Genomic DNA, 27,539 nt, shown 5'->3' with positions numbered 1-27,539 from the left:
AGGTAGGGAGGACTGCAACCTCCCCGTGTGCACCGCTTGGTGTGGTGCTCGCTGCACGTCACGTGCTGCAAGGAGTTCATGCACAGTGCCCTTCCTCCCCTGCATCTTTGCAGCTGCATCCCCCTTACAGACAGAGCTGCAAAAGGGATTGTAGTTCATGAGTTAAATTCCTTACACACGTGCGGGAGAGTCCCGAGGCTGCCCCAGGCTTTGTGTTGTTCTAAGGTAACAAACACATGTAAAAGCCTGTGTGTTTCCCAGAAAAATGAAAGTAGTTAGAACAAAAAAAATGCATAAAAACTTGTGAGCAATCTTACTATACTTTGAACGTTCTTGCTAAAGATCATGTCTAAAAGGTTCCTGGCTTGCGGTCTTTTATTCTGCAGTTTTGTAGGCACTCCTGCTCATTTTGAGTAGAGAAGTAAACATCCTGGCTGTTGTGTGCCCCAAATGTTTCTCCCTTCCCTTGGATTTGTATGCATGGTGACTTGTTTATTCAGGCCCACCTCTTAAATACAGGAATTCTGATCGCCACCTCTTAAAAACAGGAATGCTGATCTCTTTTGTCACCACATTTGATTATGACTCAGTGAATTGAAACCATAACTGACATCTCAGGTTCATGATATTTTATGTGCCCAAATCAATTCAATAGAATCAATTTCAAAAAAAAGGTGTCACTGGATAACAAGGTAAATGGGAATTTCATTATGAGGATATGGCTAATCTTCTACACATCAAATGTATAAATAAGCAATACGGAAAAAAAGCATAAAAACAACTGAGCCTCTTTTATAACCTGTTGGTAATTATCTACTTTATTCCCCAAACAGACAGGACTTGTTATTTAGAGTATCATTTATAAAAATGATTTCAGTAGTAGCTCACCAGTGTTTCGTATCCTGAGCCTTTTCTCGTAACTTTCTTATTGATTGTACTTATCTTACTGATCCTCTACCATTTTTAAGTATTTTCTTAAGAGTTTACCAGAACCACTGTCATAGACATTGCCAGAAAGGGTAAACATAAAACTGTTGTTATGTTATTGATTTTGAGTAACAGTTTACAGAGGAACATAGTTGCAAGAGGCTTTTTAGAAAGTGCCTTTTCTTTTTTTTCCTTCTGAGGTCTTGGGAATGGCAGTTCCCAAGAAATTGTGGCAAACTTATCACTGTGCTAAATGTAGCCATTATAAGAGTGATAGGATGCTTCGTGACCTCAAAAAGTATGCCAACATCCCCCGAGACTTAAAGAGTTTTTAGTCATGCTTTGGTCCAAACAGAAAAAAACATGTCAATGCATTAGTCTTGGAAATAAATAGGAGAAAGCAGGAAAAAAATGAGTAAAGGAAGTAGTGAAAGGTTATGGTAAAGAAATAGGAGCATGAGGTGAAGGAGGAGGCTTAAGAGAACATAGAGCTTGTATGGATATGTTTGTATTGCAGTCTTCATTTGTTAGAGAGAGAGTATTTAAAATGTTCATTTAAAAACATTTGCATATTTTTAGTCACAGATTATCCCTTTCACTTTACTAAGGTTGTATCTTGCTGTGATTGACCATCCAACGTGAGTAAAGGTGTCAGAAGTTGTCCCTTATTTTTTGCTTTTATATCACTTCTGTTTATGAGAAAAAACCCAATTGCTGTATAACTTCAGCTCCTTCAGCTAGGAGCACCAGTTCTAGACCTCGACGCTATTGCTTTATGGTCTATACAAACACAGACCAATGGTCCAGACTTGGATTTTAAATATTAGACAGGAGATATCAGGTAGGTGTATGGAGAGAGGAAAACAGTAGGGCACACTGATCACACAGTCATCATGATCAGGAGCTTTAATTTAATGATGGATTTGAAAGAGGACAATGAGGAAACTTTGCAGAGGTTTGCAAGGAGTGCCTTGCAGGTGGAGAAACACACCATAGGAGAAAGCAAAAAAAAGCAGTCTTCTGAAAACATTAGCAAGGGGGTTTCAGAGGCAGGAGCTGACCTCTTGATTCTGAAAGAGAGTGAATAGACAGAGCAGGAATAGACTGTAAGTGACTTGAAAGAAGACGAACAGGTTATGTTTGCCATTATAGGTAAAAGAAGAGACAGCAAAGAACGTATAAATGCATAATGTTTGAATGTGAAGCAGCGGCCCATATAGTGAAAAGGACAGTTGAGAGGAAACACATGGGTACCTCCATAGTCTTTAAACCCACTGCTGCCAGCTAATTAAAGCACAGTGTTTCTTGTATTCACACTGCAGTCGTCATTGTACCTTGTGATATTTGGTGGTTAACTTGTAGCTTTTATTAAATTATTTTTTTGACTAACCTTTTGAAAGTATATCATCCCCTACAAAACACATTAGGTCCTGAGTAAGGTTTGTCCAAGATCTTGCTTTCTGCTTTCCCCTCATTTTCCTGGAAAACAAAACGAAACAAAACAAAACCTAAGGGATTTTATTTCATGAATGAATGGATCCTGTGCCTGCCCTGTGCTCTCTTCTGGATGGACTGCTACTCCTTTGGGAGGGTGCAGCTTGTTCATCTTTTCGGATTTGTTTAGACTTTGGATTCCATGCACTGTATCTGTGCAAAAGTCAATATTAAGATATAGCCACCTTTCTGCTCTTGTCCAGCATCACTGAGGTGCACAAAAGGCTCAGTCTCTGTGCCACACAAACAGCAGCGTGGAAACTGTGCCTGGCCTTGTGGAAAGGGCACACTTTCCTCAGTGCTTCCATGTGGCAGCATAAGCCCCAAAGTGAGCCAGCTGTCTGGCTCTTGGGTAGATAATTGCTAACATAAAGAGTATTAGAAAAATACATATTAATAATAGAATTATATAATAAAAAGGCTCATTTTCTGATTTCAGTAAAGAACAGTAGCATCTGCTGGCTGCTTAACATCTGCTTGCCTTTGCCTCACTGGGCTTTAGCCTAGCATAGTGTAATAAATGGAAATGTCACCATTACATTAAATGGCTTCAGGTCAAATCCATCAAGATTACTTTCGGTTTAAGTCCCAGCAATAGCCTTCTTTGCATATTGGTATAAGTTTTCTGCCAGCTTTGCTAAGTTTCTCTTATTTATTTGAGTTGCATACCTCTGTGTACATCTTTGTAAACTTATGAGAGTCATGTCAGTCATTTATATAGGCAATTTCTTAATGAAATGAAGATCCTGTTAATCAGTAAGTACAAAAGCAGCTTGGCACAGAGACAAAATGTTTTAGGTTAATTACAAAACTGTTCAAAAGTTCATTATAAAATGGTTTGTTTAGTAAATTAATGACTCTTCTCTTTTTTTCTCCCCAAGGAGGTTTCATCATTATAGATAACAAAAGTTAACTTCAGGATGCTCAAAAGGAAACAAAGTTCAAGGGTGGAAGCGCAGCCAGTTACAGATTTTGGTCCCGATGAATCTTTGTCAGACAATGCAGATATTCTGTGGATTAACAAACCAGTAGGTATCTCTTTCAGTAGTTACCAGTTATAAGTTAAATGTGAATTTGTTGTTGAAATATGACTTCTAAGAAAGATTCTGAAATAAATAAGTATTTGTAAGAAAAAAGTATTGAGCTATGGTTGCTAATCTACCAGTTCATTTTTGCAAAAAGTCCAAAACTAAATAAGCAGGTATCTTTTGGTTGTTGCAAAGTGATGGGGATGCTCAGGCAGTATTTGCCAAGAAACTCATCTATAGATTTTTTTTCTAATCACACATCCTTTCATTGTCTCTGGTTGCTATCGTGTTTATTGAAATTACAAGTCAAGTTTGTAAAATGAGCTTTTGAAAAGTGTGTCAAAAGTAGCATTTTACTGTTAAAGTGGTGGTCAGTATTTAAAAGTTTTGATTTTCTCTCTTACATCTTTTATGAATACAAAAGTATATTTTGGCTGCTTATTTTCCAGTAGAACTCGAATTTTTCTAGTGTCCTTTGGCCTACAATGTGACCTAAGCAATAGTTTGATATAGAAGTGTCTTGTAACTTGAAATCAGTGAAGTTTCATTGGGAATGGAGTTATTATTAGAATGTGCAGTATTGAGAAAATGCCATTATCATGTAAATATGCCAATTATTTATTCAACAGTCAGTGTGCATCCAGGATTCCTGTGTTTTGAAGAATTCATACTTTTGCAGAGAAGGCATTTTCACGCTTCTCTTAAAGCGGAGTGGAAATGTTTATTTTATAAAAGCAAAAAGTCAAATCTTCTGAAATCATTTAATAGCTGCTATTGGCCTTATATTCGTTTAATGAAGCTATCATCTCATTTGCAGTATGGATGCCAGACGCCCTCAGCTTTGCTTCTGAGTTTTAGCACCTAAATCATTTACAAGAAAATGCCCTTATATTAATGATTCATACTAACTAATTTTAAATAGAATGTTTATATTGATGGCTGTAATAAGCTCAAAATGTCATTGCAGAAATATATGCCATGATAGGTTATTTACATATGTTTCTCAGTACACTCCTTTTAGATGGAGTCATTTTGCTTCATGTCGTGTTGATGGACTAGTTGTATATTGCTTAGCATGTGTAATATTGACTTTTTAATATGGCAGACAATAGGTTTTTATATCAGCCACAGTTTGCTATTTATGCTACTTTTTTTCATTTGAAACAAGAGATTACTCTGTAGGGATTGAAGGGGCGTAAAAGATCATTCATCCGGTGCCTTGCACTTTAAAATAATTAATTTGGCCTCAAAGTGTATGAACACTAGAGCTGTTCAGTCCAGGTCAAATATCATTACACTTAGAGAAATGTTTAGTAAACTAAAATTAGATGAGTGTTTTTACAACTTCTTGATATCAGAGGTCTGAATTGGTGTAAATGAGGGTAGAATTTTTCCCTAGATGAAAAGTTGCTATAAGTATACTTTTTAGTTCAATACTTCTTGTCTGGAGAATTTTTTGCTTAAGTGTTGGTTTTTTTTCTTGTTGTTCTGACAGAAATGACGAGTTGTCATTTGAAAATAAGTTTGATTGCAAAGGCCACAAAGTAGAAAGTATAGCGTCCAAACTCTCTTTCCTGGCTCTTAATCCTTATTTTCTAAATTATACAGCCTCCCAAATTAACTAATAATTTATTTTATGCTTTTAATAAAGTCAGGAGTGCTTATTTTTGGGTGAAGCCCTTAAATATGTGGATCGTGATGTAAAAGAAAAACCCAACCATATGTGTTTACAAAAAGTCCTGGTATAAGTTATGGAAGCTAAATATTTGAGCTGTTTTTGAACATGAAATCAATATCGCAATGTCTTTTTTTCAGTGGGTACACTCTTTACTACGAATCTGTGCCATCATCAGTGTGATTTCTGTTTGTATGAATACTCCAAAGACCTTCGAGCATTATCCTCCTCTCCAGTATGTGACATTTGCTCTCGATACTCTACTGATGTTTCTTTACACTGCCGAGATGATAGCAAAAATGCATATCCGTGGCATAGTTAAGGTAAGCATTTAAAAGATATTTTTCATGTTCTTAAGAAAATGGATCTGAATATATGCTAATGGCATTTGATTATTTTAACTTATCAGCTCTTTTTGCTGTGACTTTTTTTAACTGGAGGCAACACCATGGCACCTAAACAGAAAGGGCAGATGGAAAAAGATGCAGATTTGCTGCATATTTAATCCGAAAAAATATAATACCAACATTGCATAATAGTGGTTTCCTACTAAGAAATACATAGTCTCATTGTGTTAATATGAAGAATGAAAAGCAAAATGAGCTCATGTATATAAGTAAGAATCTTTTATAAATGTCTAGAGATCCATATTTGGAGTTAGAACTTTGATTTTTATTCCAAAAGACTGGATGCTTTCATTGCAGAGTTATTTGATTTAAATAAGAGCATATGTCTCACCGTGAGCAAAATGAGAAATAGAGTTATCTTGCTCTACTGAATTTTTTTCTTAATATAATACATGTTGGTAAAGAAATGCTTCTGTTATCAAATGTTTACAGTTGTTGCTGGACTAATTATACTTGTATAAGTAGATATGGTATTGGAGAACATAAAACTGCAGAATTTTTCAGTAGTCATCATTCTGTGGCATTGTTTTACTGATTGTTTCCAGTCTTCAGTAAAAATACACAAATTCAGTTTATGTACAGAAAATCCATCTGCAAAGCTTGTTAACAGTTTAATTATGTCACTGTTGCACAGAAGAGAGAATCAGTGTGTTATGTCCTTCACAGCTGAAAGGTCTGATGACTCTTGAGACATCTCAGGTTGTGCTTAGCTCTTCAGTGGGTTCTGACTTGTACTTTTGGGGATAGTGTTTTTGTTCACTGCCAAACTAAACTATTATGTCATCATACCTAATGCATATTAGTAGCAAAAGTTAAAGTTTCATTAATATTAGGAAAATTACTGAAATAAGATTCTGTGAAATTCTTCTTGGGTTGCGTAAGGCCAAAGTAATCTTTCATGAAGCAGTATTTCTGGCTACTACATGTACTCTCTTATTCAGAAATGCCCGTTAAGCAGGCAAAGGTGAGGGCACTGGATTGTGAATGGGGAATTAGTGGCCTGTATGTACATTTGGACAGTGAGAGTAAGGAACAAGTTACTATTACAGCCAGTACAGCCTTACAAAGAAATGGGCATGTGGAGATTAGGCCAGAGGGAGGGAGGGACTGCCAACACAGTGTGACTTTCTGTACAAAGCTTGATTTCTCAGCCCTTGTGTATGGAAAGATCGAATTCATTCACAGTCAGCAGTTAGAGGCTATGAATAATATATTGCTGCATCTTCTAACATCTTTCATTGGATAATGTAAGATTTGTATTTTTGTGGATATGAACTGATCTTTGAAGCATGTCTGATGAAAGTCTGTCCTCACAGAGTGAGCAACTGGAGTTTCTCCCACTGCCTTGATTCACATTACACATGTATAGATCACAGTAAGGGTTATTTTATTTGCACACCAACATTTTACTGTTTCTTTACTGGATAAATATATGGTAAAATAGATTAGGCATAACCTCTGTTATGCAAAGATGATTTGTTTAGAAGATGGCTGCATTTATAATTATTTCAACAACTGAGGATTTTCTTACAACTTAATGTCTGTATTAATGAATATAGTTACACTCAAATTAATTGGCTTCATTGTCACTATTTATGGAATCATCTACAGAATCACAGAATCACAGAATCACAGAATCACTGAGGTTGGAAGGGACCTCTGGAGATCATCTAGTCCAACCCCCCTGCTCAAGCAGGTCACCTAGAGCATGTTGCACAGGATCGCGTCCAGGCGGGTTTTGAATATCTCCGGAGAAGGAGACTCCACAGCCTCTCTGGGCAACCTGTTCCAGTGCTCTGTCACCCTCACAGTGAAGAAGTTTTTCCTCATGTTCAGATGGAACTGTCTGTGTTTCAGTTTGCGCCCGTTGCCTCGCGTCCTGTCACTGGGCACCACTGAAAAGAGTCTGGCTCCATCCTCTTGACACCCTCCCTTCAGATACTTGTACACATTGACAAGATCTCCTCTCAGCCTTCTCTTCTCTAGGCTGAAGAGTCCCAGCTCTCTCAGTCTTTCCTCATAGGAGAGATGCTCCAGTCCCCTAATCATCTTCATAGCCCTCCGCTGGACTCTCTCCAGTAGCCTCATGTCTCTCTTGTACTGGGGAGCCTGGAACTGGACACAGGACTCCAGATGCGGCCTCACCAGGGCTGAGTAGAGGGGCAGGATCACCTCCCTCGACCTGCTGGCAACACTCTTCCTGATGCAGCCCAGGATACCATTGGCCTTCTTGGCCACAAGGGCACATTGCTGCCTCATGCTTAACTTGGTGTCCACCAGCACTCCCAGGTCCTTCTCTGCAGAGCTGCTTTCCAGCAGGTCAACCCCCAACCTGTACTGCTGCATGGGGTTATTCCTCCCCAGGTGCAGGACCCTGCACTTGCCTTTGTTGAACTTCATGAGGTTCCTCTCCACCCACCTCTCCAGCCTGTCCAAGTCTCTCTGAATGGCAGCACAGCCCTCTGGTGTATCGGCCACTCCTCCCAGTTTTATATTGTCAGTAAACTTGCTGAGTGTGCACTCTGTCCCTTCATCCAGGTCATTGATGAAGAAGTTGAACAAGACTGGACCCAGTAGTGACCCCTGGGGGACATTGCTAGCTACAGGCCTCCAACTAGACTCTGCACTGCTGATCCCAACTCTCTGAGCTCTGCCATTCAGCCAGTTCTCAATCCACCTCACTGTCCACTCATCTAACCCACACTTCCTGAGCTTGTCTATGAGGATGTTATGGGAGACAGAATAAGAATAAATTATTCTATGATAAATTATCATAGAATAATTTAGAATGGAAAGGTCCTCCAGAGGTGAACTAGTCCAACCCTCTGCCCAAAGCTGGTTCAGTTAGGTCAGGTTACTCAGGGACTTGTCCAGTTGAGTTTCAAACTCCTCCAAGGATGGAGACTCCACAACCTTTCTGGCAACCTGTCTGGTATTTCACCAATCTCATGCAAAAAAATTTTTTCCTAATATTTAAATGCAATTTCCCATGTTCCAACTTGTGTCCATTGCCTCTCTTCCTACTGTTTTGCACTTCCGAGAAGAGTATGGCTCCATCTTCTCTGTTTATTCTGATCAGGTAATCGTAGATAGCAATAATGAGGCTTTCTCTTCTAAAGGCTGAACAGACCCATGTCTCTCACCCTCTCCTCATACGTCATGTACTCCAGCTCTCTGATCATCTTGGTGGCAGCACACTGTTTAGAAGCCTATTAACATGTGTTAAAGATTTTTGCATATGTAACATCTTTGCGTAAAGAAGTTTGTTTATGAACTGTTGTCCTAGGTTAAGCACATTTAAGACTGGATCAATGAGTGTATTGTTATATGCTTGTTCTGAACTTTACCTAAAGTCTTAACCAAACTTATACATAAAGCAGTATTTCTTTAAAGGCCTAAGGGTTTGAAATGCTAATAAACTTTTCAACCTTGATTAATGAAAACCTTAATCCAGAGAGAAATCTAATTTTTGGAGAAGGTAGGCAACATCCACTTAAGTCCCAATTAATAACAGTATAACTGAACTAAGAAGATTTTTGAAAATGTTAGGTCACATCTAATTAGCACCTTCTGAGGACAAATTAGAAATTTACTTCCCCTGGTTCCCGGTGACTTATAGAAAATAAAAGCAGTTTCTCGAAATTCTAGCCTTTTGTCTGGAAAAGCTTTCGGTTTTCCCTGTATAAAGTGATAAAATAAACTGATACATGTGCCTGGGTGCTTTATTACCCTAAAAGGAAAGTCAACTGAAATGTTGCTGTGACATTGTGCCCTTTATGCCTATGTTTCTGAATAATTGGTGCTGTGCTAGTAGAATCTGTTTAAACTCTGGGTTGCCTACACCTTCTGAGTGTTGGTTGTTCCATTTGACAAGGCAACTGATTCAGTCAGAGGACTTTTTGAATTACAAAGGTGCTGCTCTTATTGATACCCACCACCTAAAAAGAAAATAGACCCTGACATGCATTTAGGCAAGGGGCATACAATACAGGTATTAAAGACCCCAAAGGTGATAGTGCGGTGTATATCTACTACAGACTGAGATGCTTTTTTTTTTTAAATGGTATATTGATATTTCATATTATTGCTATCATACTAGGCTGACTCTTCCAGAAGAATTGGAATGGGGAGAAATATACAGTCTAGTGGATTGTAGTCTGTGTAGAGGCAGTACCTGGGAAGAAAGCACTGAAAGATGCTGTGAGACGGTGTTTGTATTATGGTTTATCGTATTATAGGCAATTGTTGTTTGTCATAGTTTTGAACTAATGTTTATAGTATATCTGCCTTCGCTCTTGAAACTCATCTCTGAAAAATGAAATAACAGGCTATAATTTTGTACTGATTGAGGTCTTTTATATATAAAATTATAGGACAGTCTACTTAATGTTTGTTGCCCACATTGTATAAAATATATGTACAAACATTAATAAGATTTTTAATGATTTGTGGAGCGTTATATGAGACAGACAATTAGACCAAGTGAGTTCGTTTCTTACCATCTATTTTTGATTTCTCTATTCAAAATTATGTTCTAAATTGAAGAATGATGGTCTCTGTCAGAGCCCACTGTGAAATGATACAGGAGTCCTGGAAAATACTGTGTACTCAGAATTAAATTTATTTCAGATAGGTGAAGTCAGTAAGTGTGTAATACCAGTGACCAGAGAATAACTTTGATGAATGCTACCTGGCCTCTAACTGAATAGTTTGATGGCATTAAAAATCAGCTGTTGATTACTTCATCAAATAAGTTATTCAGGTAGTCATGAGAGAAACTATGCGTGGTTTACTCTTTTGATTTATGTATAGCCTATTCGTTTTTATGAGCTAAGAATTTTTAATATGGATTTCAGTCATGAAACCTGCTCTAAGTAGTACAGTAATATTTTAATAGGAAAGTTTTTTACAAAAAATATTACCTTCCTAGTTATGCAAGTTTCCATATTTTTTCTGCAACCTTTCTACATAAATTGCACATTTTAATGATTTTACTGAGTTGCAAATTCTGTTCTCTGAGTAGTGCATGAATTAATGGATGATGTGACTTAGCCACATCAGTATTTTTATAAGAATAGCTTATGAAGCATGTTAGCAGATGTCTGCTAAATTGTGTTACAGACATGTCTTAAAAAAACAATGTTTTAGAAATTAAAAACTTTGATTTCTTAGTAAATCATTTAAAGGATTAAAAAAAATCAGTGTTAAATATCACCATCTTTCTATACATTAAAAAAGAAGCTGTGAACAAAAAACATGGCCATTTCCTTAAAATGGTGAAAGACGTTCTTTCAGGGATATCACAACCCCTTCAGCTTCTACTCTACTTGAGAGCTACAGCCCAGTTTATAATGTCTGACTTCTGCTTCCAGTTACCACACAGTGCTTGTTTTTTTAATGGGTTCTTTTTTGATGATGAAGATATACATATTAAGAAATTATGTTTTGATGAAAGTATCAACTTAGTTAAAGCAACTGCACAAACATGCTTTACAAAGGTATCTTAAGGATCTTATTTTGGTGTGTAACACTTGAGTACATTTGGAGGACATTTATGGTTTTAATTTGTTATTTATCTTTTGCTAGAAAAGATGTTGGCAATTAAATCAACAGGGAAACCGTGAGGATTTTTTTACAGTATGTTTTGTTAATGAATGATACCACTCTCCTGTTATCATATGGCTATTATTAGTTAAGTTTGCTTATAGGCAGGTCTTGCTGTGCTACTTTTTGTTTGCTTACTCCCTATAGACAGGCCTCAGGTTTTTGTTAACGTAGGGGTAGCTGACTGCAATCCCAGCATCCAGATATTTGGTATTAGAATGTTTTTGGAGACTGAGAGATGTCCTTGTCCATTTCTTGCTTTATCCATGTATTAAAGTTAAGGCAGTTGGGGCTTGTGTTTTAGCATGTGAATAAGATGCATGTTTGTGCAGTAAAAAGGAAACAGAATTGATTTGGAATGGCTGAATTTTTTATTTGCATCCTTATGCCATATATATAATTATAGTATATTATAGATTTATACTATTTTCTCTATTTTTTATTTTAGCTTTGTTCCATTCCAAGCAAAAAAATATGTTTTTTCCTCTCCTTTCTCCTTAATATAGTTTGAAATCAGGATTTTAGGAAGACAGGAGCATGAATATGAGCTTTTTACCTTTGTATTACAGAGCACGGGGGCTTTAGGGTTTATACAGATAAGCGAGTATTTCTGTTCTCATCCATCCTGAACCAGTGCTGTTTCCCTGCTGTACCTTCTGGTGCTAATTCATTGAGATGTGTTGAAATATGGGGTAGGCAGTAAAACTATGGGCAAGAAGGTCTGATTGTGCTTTGAAGGAGCAGATAGCAGGTGGGTGCCAGGGAAAAAGAGCATGCATATTGCACTGAATGGAAAAAAGCAAACATAGCAAAGAATCACATTAATTCCACTTTGCTTATAATTTTTAATTATATTGATAACCTTAGAAATCAAATTCTTCAAATGTGGAGAAATACTACATATCCAAGCTGTACAAATTCTTCACTCCCTGACATGGAGTGGAATTTGTGGAATTAATGCCTACTAGAGTTAATACGTGTCCACATGTAAGTGGAGAACTCATTTCTTTAGTTTTAATGTATACATACTAGAAAAGATCTAAATGTTTTAAGCTGATTGCCTGTAAGTTATCTATTTTTTTTAGCAAGTTGAAGATTAGCACACTTCTTGGCGGCCTGATTAGTTCTCCCTGTCAGTTTTCTGCCAAGGGCATGCTCAGCTGACCCATCCGGGGAGTTATGAATATATGCCAAAAATATCAGAAGATACTTAATTTATGGCATCCATGTTGGCTCCAAAAAACCCCTACATCAGGTCTTTTCAAAATTTTTTGTCTCAAACCTAGATATGTTAAGTATGAAGTACAGCCCTGCTTCAGTGATGACAGAAGATAAGAATTAAGCCCAAGACAGAAACTTGTCTATAGGGATTTATTGAACCAGATTATTGTGGATTTTAGGAATAGGAATATTTTAATTGAATGAAATCAAACTTTTATTTTTAATTATTGTTGTCAATGCAGCACAAATGATAGCCACCACTATCATGGACTTAAAAGTCTCCCAGTCTTAGCATGTTGCCAGATCTGTCATTCATTCAGTTCAGTGAAGCGTTTAGGGGTGTTTCAAGAGATTACTTAATTTAATTTTATCTTTGATTCTCTCACATAAAATGGAAATACATTAAATTAGATCATCTTCATAGCAAAATGTTTTCCACACCTATATTTAGCTACACTTGCTCCCCAGATAACAGGCTGAATCCTAAAACACAAGCTCCACTAGTACTAGGGTGGTTGAACAATACAATGTAATCTCAGTGATCTAGCAGAAGTCAGGGATGTCTTTTATGATGGTATAGTGAACAGTGATGGTTTTGTTGTCAACCAGCCTCTCACAGAATACTTTCACTTCTTTGACAACCACTTTGTTATGTTCTAAATAGCATTTTATTTGGTCAGAAATACGCTTTTTGATAAAGTAATATGTTCCCTGGACTTTATCAGAAAACATATAATGAGATGATTGCCAGAATATATAGAATATGCAGATTTGCAGACATAGGAGAACTCTAGGTCAGTGACTAACCTTTGATTCATTGTGATCATAAAACTGGAACTTCCTTGTTTAGCTGGCAATGGTCTTTATTTTACTGTCTGCTACTGGTGGTTTATATTTATGTAAAAAAAATCCAAAAATTAAACAATATGCTTAAACAACTAAAAATTAAACACATATCTGTGTATGAAATTACAGCCTTCTAAGAAATAAAAACAATTTTTGCCACTTATTTTAATGTCACCAGGATTCCAAACCATGTACTGATATACAAAATGTAATACATTTAATGCAATAATATAAGTTATTGAATTCAATTTGACATTGGTATTTTCATGATCTCTTCAGTTCAGAATACCATTTTCTATTTATCCTAAGTTTATTTGCATGAACTTTATTTCCCAAAATGTAAATATAGATCAGTGAATCTTTGGTTCTGATTTCTTTCTTGTCTGAGGCTTCTTAGTCAGAAACAGCTCTGCTATAGTCATCTGCATCAAAGAAATGTTAAATCTGTTTAAGTGAAAGGGAATCAATCTCCTTCACTGTTTCTTGGATAAGATTTGAATTGGGCTTCCGTTTACATACAGTTTATGTCCACTGTATAATTTACTGATGTGGCTGGCATGCTTCTGAGAGCACCATGTATGAACTAATGTTTGTGGCAGTCAAAAATAGTTTATTAGGAACTTGTAACCTCACTAACAAGGCTCACAGTTATATAGAATCAATGCTAACATTTATGGGCCTGCTCACGTGTCGCTTACGAACATGACTGTATGTGCATTAGATAGGTCTGCTCCGTAATTTAGGGAGAGTCTCCGAGAGTTTTCCGATCTCCACATTGAAAAAGTATGTGGGGGGAATTATAGCCAGAGAAATGAAAAATAGCTCTCAAACATAAAATAGATGTGGTATTAGATAAGCATCAGGCTTATGACAAAAAGCAGGAAGCCTACCCTCTGGTGGAAGGACTTTATATTTTTTTAATCACTGTATTATAAAAATTATCTTCTGTTCACTAGTAAGCTGTGTTTTGAAAGTCATGTCACATGGGAATGAGCAAGGTACTCTAAAGGTAATCTAAAGATATTGTATCTTCTTTAGAATTTTTAACTTCCAGCCTTTGTATTAGGAGATGGAATAAAGTATAGAGAAATATTCCAAGTAAACTACTTGTGTTGGTCGCAATTGCCCCATTGTCATTTGAAATAACTAAATAGGCAAATGTGCAAAAGTCCAAGAAACGTTGAAGAAAATATGTGTATGTTACAGAGAAATTCACATCCACAACAACAAAAAGGAACCAAGAAACAGATGGCTAAGCTGAAAATTCTGCCTTAAGGGAATGAGAGGTGAATAGAGATGGTTTTACACTGTGGACACTGTAAGGGGTTATGGAATCATCTTCATTATACCCCATCCTCATTGCAGCTTCTAATCACAATCATGATGGTATTACAAAATTGACATTAAAATCGTGTTGTAAAATTGAGGTATGATGTATCCTGTTCCTCTGTTAAAAGAGAGTAACACTTGAAAATAAAATGTGTGAGAGTTCCCTCTCCTGTCCGTTAAAACAGCCTGGTAGACACCAATTTTAGTACCATCAGGCTGAAATTTAGAAAAAAAATTATATAGCAGAAGTACTACACTGAATTTAATAGAAATGTCTTTCTTCACTGTGTAGTTGTGACATATTTCAGCTAACAAAGGGATTATAGAATGTCAAAAGTAATGGTCCTTGACATTTCCCCTGTTGTTAAATCAATTACATCTTAGAATTCACAGCAAAACTTTTGTATTAACTAAAGCAGTTGCGAGTGGATTTGTCGAATTTTATTTCAGTAGCATTGAGTGCTATTCACTGACTTCAGTATTCTTGCAAGAGTCTAAGGTAAGTAGTTACATCATTAGCTTTCTGCACCCTCTCTCTGTGTTCATGCAGGGTCTGAAACAAAGCTTAATCTTCTGGCAGCTCAGTGACAGACAGTTTGGAGTTGTTTCCTTTGTTTCTGTTAAATGCTAAATGCCAGAATCCTTAGTTAACTAAAATCAGTGGCTTTCAACATGTCAGGTGCTCCCAGGCAGTGTTTCCCCTGTGCAGACAGCACATTTTCATTGTTATTTTTCTGATGGATGCTTTAGCTGCTGTAGTTGCTATCCATCTGCCCAAGAGGAAAGAATCAAGGGCAGAGCAGGCTGGGGCCTTACTTGGGCCATATGGACTTGAACTCTGTTACAGTCAGTTCCCTGCAACTGCTTTCTTTCCCCTGTAGTACAAGCAATGTGAGGTGGAGCAGGGCCTTTCATGATGCAGTGTCATACTCTGCCTGCTGTGCTCTAAACTGGGAATCTGCAGCTGTTTCCAGGGGCAGCTAATGTCTGTTTACATACTCTTATCACTTTTCTAGTCATCTTTGCTTGCATGTAATAGTTTTTTGCTTCTTGGTTTTAAGGCTTAAAATAAGAATACTTTCAGTAGGATTCCTCAACCCTATTTTGAGGGTCTGCAATTTAGTTGTCCAAGTCTGAGATGGCTAACTTTTATGGTGAGTTCAGAGAGACCTCATACTGAGATCAATGTATAAAATAGGCTCTTCCAAAAGGTAATTCATCTGAGCTATTTCTTTCTATTGACTCTAGAGGAAGCTTAAAGTAACTAGGCTGGATGGTGACATCTAACCTTTAGATATCTCACAGTATGCAATTAATCCAACTCTATATTTCTAGGTTGATTGTCAATGGACGATGGGGACTACAGAAAGTATACAGACCTCTGAGTGCCATCTTCTTTTTTAACTGTCATTAATTAATTTATGCTCTAAATGAGTTACTGCCATAATGATACTAATTCAGAAGTTTGTCTTGAGTTATGGATTACAGAACTTACTACAAGGATCTTTTATGCTTTCTTTTCAGTACCTTTTAATATTAAATGTTCCACCTTCAGCTACTTCAACAAGAATGGAGAAATTAGAAAAAGAGTTTAATCCTTCTGTTAAATGATGGAAGTATCAGTTGAATTGCAGTGAAACACTGTCAGCTTGCTCACCAACTTTTTGTAACTTTGTCAAGACAGTTTTTGCTGCATTTTACAAACTGAAGACAGAAGAAGGAAATCCTGATATTATTGCAATCTGTTATTTTAGATTTACTGTACAAAATACCCCATGGCATAAAAATGAGTTAAGAATCAAGATGTTGTGTCGTTTTCAAAGGTCAGGTAGTAAAACAGAATATGTGGCTTCTGTCAGCCCATGTCAACATGCTCAGATGGCTTTTGACGTTTGGTGGTGAAAACGCAATCTCAGGATGTGTTTGGACATGCTGAAGCAAGTTACAAACTTGAGTGAGAACCTCAACCTGGAAGGTACAGATGCAACTAGCAGAATCAGTAACATGGATGAGAAAATGATGAGATGCTTTGATTAAACTGAGTATAGCTCTGTGGAGGGGGGCAAAAAAAGAGAGAGAAAACCACTTACCTTTAGTAGTAAAAAAGCCCATGAAGCAAACATGAAGCAAAGATCCAGTCAACTTAAGATTTGAGTTTCGCCTTTGACTTTGCTTCTTGCACTTATAAAGTGAAATAAATTTGTCTTTGTGAAAAATTATTTTACAGGTCTGTATTAAAAAAATAGAATTTTGTACTATGTATAATCCTGTTGGAAACCTGATGCAGGTCCCATGCTATGCTGCCTTGGGAAAATGGGTATTATTCAAATTCTGTTAATTTAAGTTAAAAAATGCTGAAATATCCAGTTTAAACATCTGTGACAGCTGTGATTAACAGTCTTTAAATATTATTTCATAACAAACAATATTGGTATCCCTTATTTGAATAAGGCATTCAATCTACAAAAGTCGATTCTCTCTGTCTCACTTTTTTTCCTGTTTTTGTCTATTGCTGTTTTAGTAAGCATGTGTGTCCATTGCAAGGACATCACTTCAGAGCTTATTGGGATCATGTTGCTAGTGAGATGCTGTGATGCTGTCTGCAGTCACAGGAAATTAAAAAATTAAAACTGATTATGATGAGGAAAACAAAGTATGAAGTTGCCTGCAGCATGCTCCTAGCTCAGTATTACTGCCTGTGGGCCAGGGAAGGTTAGAGACCACTGCACCAGAATATATGCACCTGTTTCTATGGTTACTTGTGCCTGTTTTTGTTGGAGTGTTTATTACAGGAAAGTAATGACTCATATTACACAGTGGGGCTTTTTGCACAATTTTTGCATTTGAGTATTAGAAAATCAAAGGCATACTTAGTGAACTTACATGGGCAGTATTTCTAACATTAAGAAAGATAATTTCTCTAGCCACTGAATGGGTCGTAGAAATCATTAGTGAGAAATTACTTTGGGGCATGGATTAAAGCGTGTGTCCATATAATATTTAGTGATTTACCATAGTGACTATAATTTAACCTCGAAATAAATGAGAAAAAATAAACAACATACTGACTTTCATAAATGTATCTAGATACATGCCCTTTCAATAGTCATACCAATCAGATGAACAAAACTTTACTTTTCAGTAATGTTAATTTTTTGCCATTTCTAATAGCATTTTCAAGGATTACTTTACTATTTTTCTGCATGAAATCAGTTATCATCAAGGGACATTGTTAATATATCACTTCATGTCAGGGTAGAATGTCACATTTACTGGGATACTGGTGAAATCAACATATTGGATAACAATTTATGTATTTAGGTAGAAAGAAAGGGAACTTCATCCTGAATGTGCTATGCTGTGTTGAAACTTGCATTTTCAGAGAAGTCTGCTATAATTAAACAATATCAATTTTCAGTTTTTTATTTTATGCCTCTGTTGTGTTCTCTCTTTAATTTGAGAGAATAACACAAGTCATCAAGAAGAAAAATCTTAATGGGATCCAAATCTCTGTGGAAGTGAATAAGAACATTTCTATGCAGCTATATTTTCATGGAGATCATGAAATGTGTGTGAGGTTTTTAAGGTGGCAACCTGAAGGATAGATTTAATTTCAGAATATTGTGTTCCTACAACTAATGAGAGTTTTGAAAATACTGCTTTCTTATGGCTATATTAAGAAGTTTGTTGTTTCCATAAACTTTTACTGGTCTTTGTAGTATAAAATTACTTCAGTAGCTTTTAATAATGATAATTATCAAACCATAAAAAATACTTTTTAAAGGTTGCCTCTTTCTCATCTATTCCAACTCCTGTCATTGTGGGTTTTTTTCTGTTGAAGGAGAGCTGTGAATGTAGATTATAAATATGAGTTTTGTCATGTTAGATATGCGTATTTGCCTATCGAATCTCCTTATTCAACCTCCAGGCAATACCCAATGCTTCAGAATGCAAAGTTTTCACCTTGAAATTTGGATGCAACCCAGCCCCTGCATTAACAGTAAACCTCAGAATTGGGGGAGAGCAGAATCCTGCTGCCTGAAGCAATTGCCCTGTTATCACATTTCAGATAGCACAACAGCATTTAGTACACATCACCTTCTGAAGGCTTCAGACTGCTACCAAACATAAGCAAACGTCTGTGCAAATGGAACTACATGTAGGACTGGAGTCAGTCTTGAGGAGCATCTTGAGGAGCTTGTCATAGACTTACAGAAGCACCAAAAAGTCTAGGTTGGAAGAGACCTCTGGAGATTGACTAGTCCAACCTTCTGTGGAAATCAGGGTCTTAAATTAGGTTATCCAGGGCCCTATCAAGCTGAGCCTTGAATATTTCCAATGAGGGAGGCACTACCACTTCTCTGAGCAACCTATTCCAATGTGTAATTGTTCTCACAGCGAAGAATTTTTTTTCCTATGTCCTTCCTACAGACAGTGAGTGCTGTTACTTGTCGTAACACCTCCCAGCTCTATTTTAACTCTTTCCAGGGAGGAGAGTTCTATTAATCCTTATCAGCCATCTTCAGATTTGCTGAACCTTTAAGACATCCTAGGGGAGCCGAATGAGCTAGTAATGCAGTACTTATGGTGCTGACTACAATTCGATAATGAGCACATGGAGAAGGAAACAAAATTCAGCCTTCCTGTGTAGTAACCCATAAAATCTCTCTGCAGGGCATGTTGGCACCCAACAGCGGTGGTAGAATTGTGTATTGACAAGCAGCAGTGTAATACCCCAGTGAAGTTCCCTTCCCCGCATGTCCTGTGGTCATACCTGCTATTAGGCTTTGCTAAGAAGGCATTAACACCTGCCCTCTATTGACTCTAGAGGAAGGCAGTGTCTGGCAGCTCTGAATAATGGGCAATCTGAGTTGCTTACCACTCAGTTGAATTTAGATGCTCTACACTGAGTTTGCTGATATGGGAGGTATTGAACACATTCCTTTAAATCCTTTTGTGGAAATAGTTGTTGTCTTTAATGCTTTTGTACTTGAGGAACAGAGTGTTGTATAAAGTGCTTCTCTGTTTCCTGTTTTTAAGCTCACTTTAACAGTTTTGTTTTAAAGACTGTTTTAAAACTCCTGTCTCCATTTTTTTTCTATTATTTTACAGCAAATGCTATTATAGGATTTTTAGGAAATAAAAGGGTCCTTGTTTCTCTGACTGAAAGTGTTGATTCTTAGTTCACAAAAGCAATTATTTTTTCCTTTGGAAGCTTCCCTAAAACTCTTTCACAGCATAGCTGACTGAATCAAATGAAATGGAATTGCATTTTTTTCATTCTGTTTCTTTGAACAGCCCAATAAGAATTCTATTTCTGATCACTTACAATCTTTTTTTGCTGTTAGTAACAGCAAATGAGATGGTGAATACCAAAATTCAAAAGCTTCCTATTGCAATGAACTAAATTTCATAAATTAACAAAAATTTAATGTGCCTTAAAAATATGTTTGAGACCATTCTTTCATGAATGAGCTAGCCTTACATCTTTATTTGTATTTTGAAAAATAATCTGAAATTTTCAACAAATTCACTTAAAAATCTACTATTTTAGTATTACAAATGAATGAAGTAGTGTTATTTAGTGATTACAGCTATTCTGTGATGACAGCCTGGAATTGTTTATGTCATGTGCATATAACACATGCAATTACCCTCTAAATCAAAGGACAGTAAGAGCTCCGTTTCATTTATTGTATTACAAATAGAGTAGCTTAATTTTGTGTGTTGTAACATCAAGTCACTTTTCCAAGATTTTTCTAGTATAGCATGCTAGATTACCATAAATATTGCATTACATGCTATGATGAAGATAAATTATGCACTGTTATGTGTTACTTGGAAGCATCTGATGATGGAGCAGTTCAATACAATGTACAAGTAGTTATAGATTGAACCTGTATGTTAACTCAATGATGGTAAAGTAATATTACATCCACTAAAGCCATTTATAGTTAAGCTTCACACAGCAATTCTAATTCTGTTGGCTGCTATGGATGAATTGCTGTTATGTGAATAAATTTTTAATAAGTTCCTTCACTGTGAACGAAGACATTTTTATGAGAAAATATACATTGTGAGAGTATACATATATGAGAAGTTGTGGTCCCCGTCTTATTGTTCTTTCCTTATCCCAAATACAGATATTGTGTGTGTGTGTCTATATGTGTGTGTGTGTATCTATATCTAGATATAGATATTGGTTGATTTTGAAGCAGTACTGTCACTGTTGCAGAGGGCTGAATAAAAGAGTGACCACCCATTTAAAAATAAGCCAGTTTTTCATTGGTTATTAACATACTCTTATCTAAGCAGTCATTCGCTGTTTCCTTTGTTTCCTTCTTGGAACATCATTTTATAATTACAAAAGTACTTTGCATTCAGAAACGACATATAATTTTCTAGTTATTATGTAATTAAATACTTTGTGTTGAATTTTTTCATCATACAGAATAGAAGATGGACTTCTGGTGGGTAATGCCTATGTTTGTCTGAATTCCCACTTAAATGAATCTCCAGGGCAGCTTACCAATTGTAAAGCTCTGAAGAGGGAAGAAGGGGGCTAATGTTTGACACATGAACAAGCTTGAGAAATAATTTAATTTGAGGGACAGAAAGGGAGAATTGAAAACAAGTCAGAGACAGCCTTTCTTCTTGGTTAGGCTGTATGTCTTCATTCCCTTTGCTGTGTGGGGAGGATGTTGAAAGTCTTTGACAGTTTGGGGGCAGGGGTGTTTTTGTCCACATCATTCTGCTGTTAAACAGACTTGTGAATTAAAGATTTTTAAGGAAACAGGAAAAGCTTGTAGGTGAGCCAGAAACAAAAGCGGCGTACATGTGAGAGGGAGCAGGAGATCTATAGCCTCTGTGTGTGTATATTTTTATCTATATTTGCAGAGGGGACATAAAGGCTAGTCAGGGTGTTCTGCTGAGCTCTGGTTTCATTCTTCTTACCATCTCCACCTCCTCGTCCTACAGTGTTAGTGTGAAGTAAGGAAGCAGAGGAGGGAGAATTGTTCTTTTTTCCCTAACTCAGTTGTGTTATAATAAGTGTGGTGGAGGGGGGATGAAATGATACTCCCATATTCTAATTCCCTCTATTCCTGTTATTTCCCTGCGTGCATTTATGCTGCTCCTAAAGTGCAAGTAAATGTTGGTCTCCAGCCCTTAATGCTTATTTGTAGTTCCATACAAAGTAGCCCCCAGGGTGACCTGAAAAATTTACTAGAGTTGTGTGTGCTTTATTTATTGCCACAATATGCAAGATCCAGTGACCATGACAGAATAGCTAGTTAGCTGTCTGGTTGTTCTTGAGCTTGCTAGTCTTTTCACATTTGTGCCATCTTTCAGCTATCCTGTTTGTTTTTCAGCTATCCTTGCAGAGACTGCAAGGAAAAATGGGAGAATAGGCTTCTTTTAATGACAAACCCAAGACTACAGAACTCCTTTTCAGAGCAGATGATGATAAATCTGATTGCCATCAGAGCAAATGTAAAGTCACTTCTCTTATTTGGCTTTCCTATAGCTGCAACTGAAAGAGGAGGCAAGAGGAAAGGATTCAGAGAACAGGTTGTAGCCAGGGAAGAGAGGAAATTTCTTAAGGCCAGTAGGGAGGTAGAGGAGGCTTTTCATTTACTCTGATTTGTAGTTTGTCCTTGTGTGTTGCTGAGACATTAAGAGATCAGCAGGGCAGAAATGATTTAGGTGATCGATTGTTCTACAATCTAGGTAAACTGTGTACCTTACTACTGACATATTGGAATTCCTTAACAAAATTGTATAAATGTAGCAGACAATCTCCTAGCAGATTGCTGTATGCAATTTGATTGTTGATTTTTAAGAGTAATTTGTTTTCAGCAAGCTTGCTAATGAAATAAACTTTTATTAAAAAATGATAGTCTAGCCAATTTTTCCTTCTGGTCTAAGTTAAACTGTAATGACTCTCATGGTATGACTACCCTGGGTGTGATATTACTTTTATCTGTGGTTCTGTCTGTATTTTGTGTTGGCTGACATTTCCAATGACTTATGTCTTACTGAACTGGTTTTCATGTGAGTGTGTGTAACTGCTGTTTAAGGCATATAATGTGGTGGTTACAATTGGGAAAGTGTATCTTTCTGCATCTCAGTGCTGTGATTGGAATATCAGTGTGGAAAAACAAAAGTGAAGAAATGAGCTAATACATTGTACTGAGTTAACATAATGGTGCTACATTAGTGCTAGAATGGCTACCAGGGCAGCTAGAATAGCTACAGTGGTGCTAGGATTAGGCAAAAACTGGTGAAATAAGGAGAGTGCAGGGTGAAGGAAGCAGATTTGATTGTTGATGTCATTTTTAGTATGTAGAGAAACACTAAGATCTTATGCTGAATTTAAGGTATTCTTCCTTAGTTAAGGCAATATTGCCATGGTAGATTAATTTAAGTTCTTATAGGGCAGAGAGTGTCATAATTGCAGACACAGTAATGTCAAGCTTATCTATTTTTTTGGTGTGTCAAATCTCAAATTAGTCCAAATCAGCATCACTGAGACAGAAGCAGAATTCAGATCCATTCCATGTGTATAATTTACCCAGAATTCCATTTACATTTTGGGTACTAGCCTAAAAATGGCTCTGGCTTATCATAAATACTGAAGGGAAAGGCAGAAGAGTGTTAGGAGAAACTGTTTGGGGAGACAAGGAGGGGTACTTACAAAATGATCAATAGGCCTCTAATTAACAAAGAAATGGTGGATCCATCTAATGACAAAGCATTACTGCTATTTTGGACTTCAGATATTAGCTTTTTAAAGTATCTTAAAATGCTTTGTGTTTAATAATTCTTAGCTAGTCCCCTGAGTTCCAGTGGATCCTCTTAGGTTGCCTGGGAGAGAGGTGAGGGCATGATTTACTGTGCAAAAGCCTTCTAAGGGCTGTTCCAGCCTTACAGTGATGGGCTATGTAAGTGAACTGGCATCCACTGCTCTGTCAGAAGCAAATGATTTCTGCGTCTCTTAGACTGTTGTCATGTTGCTGAAGGAGCTTCCCTTACTTGCTGTGCACATTAAAGAATCCAGTGTCCACTGTAGCCAGCAGGGAGTCAACAGCTTTAATGACTTTAAGAGGTTTGGATTAGCCTCAACATGAGGCTTCTAGTCTACAGTACTAATTCTTTATCTTTTGCAAATGTTTAGGTCATGTTTCAAAGACTTATAAACCATAATATAAATGGCATGGGATAGTGCATTCACAGACGAATGCTAATACAGACCTCATCAATAACTCTCAATTTTCAGTAGACATGATTAGAAAAGGGTAAGGGATTAATACATTGCAATGCTTTAATGATTTTAGATAAGATGTAACCAGATGTATTACAATTTCATGTATCTGTATTCCTTTCTGGGTCTAAGAACTGATTGCTATTGACTATGTGAGCATGGAATTTCAATCCAAGGCGTTTTTTAAGGACAGAATATAATGTACAAAACTGTTTTACTTTGTGTCATTGTTAATATGTGAGTACTATGCTGTGTTTAATCAGTTTTAGATTTTTCACAGAAGTAAGGAATAAAAGTAAGTACCAAGTATACACAAAAGTATATTCTGATTTTCGCATTAAGCAAGAAGTGGCCCTGCCTTTAAAATGCCTCCAGTGTGCCAATATACAGTTTAAATATGTTAGAGGTTCCCCAGCATGTCTGCTGCCAGCCAAATGACAGATAAATATGGGCAGTATTTAGCCAAGGCCTACTGACATGCAGAGAGCAGAAGGAGCCAGAACCAAAAAACCTGAGTATTTTCTACTGATGTAATTTAGGGACCCTACGTTTCTGTAGCTGATCCACTGAAACCCTCTGTAACTGAGAGGATGTATTGGGATAAATTGGCCTGAACTGGCAGTGAGAGAAGTGAAGTGAAGCAGTGTGACTGGTGAGAGACTGGAAAAGATCACAACGTCTTCTTTTGTAAGGAGAAAGCAGCAGAGCTATTTCAATCATGCCACATGTATTGTGGAGAGAAAAAGCACTTTCTAAAAAAAGATTTGGCTTTTTAGTGAGTATTTGATGGATTATTCAAGTGAAGCTGAATACTGAAACTACCGCACAAGTTCACACTCAAATCTGTATAGCACAGCTCAGAGAAAACTTTCTGCTTTAGACAAACGGTGCTTAAGAGAAGTAAAGTAAGTTTAAACGAGTTCTTCAGCTAGAGAAAGACCAATCAGCATTTTTGTTCAAAAGTACAATTGAAAAACTTAGGTTGCATGTTGATATGTCACCAGAGATTTGTTTAGTTAGTGGGAACAGGGAGAGAGAAGAGAGGAATAGGAGATACTGGGTGTTAGCAGGTGATCTCTGCGGAGAAACAGCTTGAATATACTTTACTGTTACTTAACATAACAGCTGAAAAAGCTGAATTTGTTCAACTCTAAGTGAAGAGTTTCTCATTAGTTCAGACTGTTAGCTGGGAACTAAATCTACTTTCTTCAGGAAGGACACGTTAAAACTGTGGTACAGTAGTTCTTGTTGTTACTTCCCTAATTCACAGTCTTTCTAATTCTTAGGTTGAAGAAAGAGAACTTCAAGAACCTTATGTGTTATAAAATCTTTTGTCTGAAAATAGTGTTAAGGTTTTCTGTCCTTTATGTCTGATTTGAAAATCACTTACTGTGTTATCCTTGTATCCTTCTTTTGTTCACTTCTGCCCCAAGGAATTTTTGCAACTGAAACATACGGCATATGGGTGGTCAGGGATCCAGCGTTAAGTTTTCTTTCCTGAATCTCTTTGGTTTAGCAGTGCAAAAATACTCCCTGAATTCCTTGTGCTGGACAGAATGGAGTGCCAATAATACCGATGTCAAAAAGTTCTCCATACTTTTTATTAATGAAGTTTAAACAATGAACTGTCAGTTTGAGATGATAAGAAGCAGCTCGGGAAATCTCAGAAAAAACAGAGCCTACACCACAATGAGATGGTGGTTAGGTGTCAGGTAGTTTGGAAATGTCAAGACTTTACTGGAGCATATTCCAATGAAAACTCATGAAAAATGGATGTAATCTGGTACTGAATTAATTGAAGTTATTGAACAATATTGAAGTAATTGAACATCACAGTTTTAGATTGCTAGCATTTTACACTTCTCTACCTGTGCAAGTATTGTCTAATGGGTAAGACAGTGGAAAAGTGAGTCCAGTGGGTTTTTTGTTTGTTAGCCTATCAAAGTGTAAATAATGGGCTTCTTTATAACACCTTTCTGATGCAAGCTGAAGAGAAGTGCTGCATAAGAATGAAGCTAACATTTTGCTCACTCGGAAGATGTGTTTATATGTTTCCACTATATTCTAGCCCAGCCACAGGACTTTTGGTTTCTTTCAAAAGTGGCATTTTAAAAATGGTACAGAGAAGACTTCTCCTTCTTCCTAGAAGCATTGTTTATTATATATTTAAATCCTGACAGTAAAACAACAGCAATAAACCTCTTAGCTTTTCTCTCTCTTGTAGGGGGATAGCTCTTATGTAAAGGATCGTTGGTGTGTGTTTGATGGATTCATGGTCTTTTGTCTTTGGGTGTCACTGGTTTTACAGGTAATTATTTCACTTACCATTTTCAATGAATAGTTCCTTAATTGTGAAAAATGTATGACCCAACCAAGTAATTAGAAGTTTTGGGTGTATAGCTGTACATGGGTCAAACTGTTCTTAAAAAATCATGCTAAATTCAATAGCATCATAATTGCACATTGCAGCACATTTACATTAGTACTATGATTTATCTTGTTTAATTTTTATCATTGAAAAGCTAGACATCAATCTGAAGCTCATTACCATAAAGCCTCTGCATAGTCAAAAGGAGAGGGATGCATCTTCAGAGAGCCATTTATCCCTTACTCCATATGACAGTTGTGTTAATCTCCTTCCTCTTGAGTTCAGTAGGAGTCCAGGGTGACGAGCTTAGGCAATTAAAGTGCAAATGATTCAAATGGTAAATGTTTGCCATAGCTTGGCATAGTGTGGCATACTGATGTGGTAAGTGGAGGGATCTTGCATAATATGGCAACACCTAACAAAACCTTTTCCAAAACCTTATCCAAACATAAAGCACAGTGGAAAAATAATACCAAATATATTTGAAATAATTTGATAAGTTTCCACAGAAAAGTGAGCTTGGACATGTAAAAAAACATACAGTACTGTGTCCTGCAAACCAAATGGTCCTTAACCATAGCTATTTTTTTTTTAGTGAGAACAGATCATGTACTGTGGGCCTGGGCTGGTGATAATATAAGGATTGTGAAAGATCTGTAGTGATTGCCATTAGGCACAGCTCATCCCCTGCTGGCAAATTTAAGTCACTGTCATTTTCTGCTGTATGTGTAGGGGAGACTTGGTATGTCATGTACACTTGCAGAGTGAAGCCTGGTCATAACTTATAAGCACCATAGGTTACCCAGTCTCTGTGTTACCAGGTTCCCTCCATTTCCTTAGTACTTCGAGCAAGTACGGAATTAAGCAGTTGATCTCAGAGGGTGAGAGCTTAAAGACAAGACATTTTCACCCAATCATTTAGCTTAGTAGCCTCTATGGAGTGGCTAGCAATGTGTGCTCTTAAGGAAATAGTTTCCTTCTTTGGGGTTAGCTGGGAAATTTGTGTTGTAAGTGGAGTTGTAGGGTGTAAGGTTCAGCTTTCTCAGGCACTTGGAATTAAATGGGAAATTTATAAGCATAGTGCAACACACAAAGCAATCTTATGCACTTTTATATCATAGTAAAAACGTTGGTGCTGTGCAACATTTGCATATATTAATTTCTATAACTGGAAATGTAAATTATTCACTTTTAACAAACTTGTGAGAAACCTGTGGGCTGGAACTGACACAGAAGCAGGTGGCTAACACAAACTTGCACGGTCTTCTTGAATAGTTTGAGATAGAATTACTATGAACATAGGCAGAGTATATTTTTGGCATTCCATTAGGATATCTCAGAAGTGGATTAAGGGATTTACTGAGACTTTTCTTTTTGA

The 27,539-nt window shown here is 36.9% G+C and overlaps 1 protein-coding gene across 1 annotated transcript in view; it reads left to right on the top strand.

Annotated features, from left to right (window-relative positions):
* The window catches only part of NALCN (sodium leak channel, non-selective), a 253,524-nt gene that overhangs the window by 6,510 nt on the left and 219,475 nt on the right, over positions 1-27,539 (top strand). Inside the window, exons 2-4 of the mRNA XM_067289696.1 lie at positions 3,303-3,449; positions 5,265-5,447; positions 26,018-26,101. Coding sequence (XP_067145797.1) covers positions 3,342-3,449; positions 5,265-5,447; positions 26,018-26,101 — 375 coding nt within the window. The 5' untranslated portion in view covers positions 3,303-3,341. The remainder of the gene's footprint in view (positions 1-3,302; positions 3,450-5,264; positions 5,448-26,017; positions 26,102-27,539) is intronic.

The sequence above is a fragment of the Apteryx mantelli genome, chromosome 1 (genome assembly GCF_036417845.1).
Source record: "Apteryx mantelli isolate bAptMan1 chromosome 1, bAptMan1.hap1, whole genome shotgun sequence".
NCBI classification, from domain to species: Eukaryota; Metazoa; Chordata; class Aves; order Apterygiformes; family Apterygidae; genus Apteryx; species Apteryx mantelli.
The sequence above is the reverse complement of the archived record's forward strand: the minus strand, read 5'-3'. Positions and strand labels throughout refer to the sequence as shown.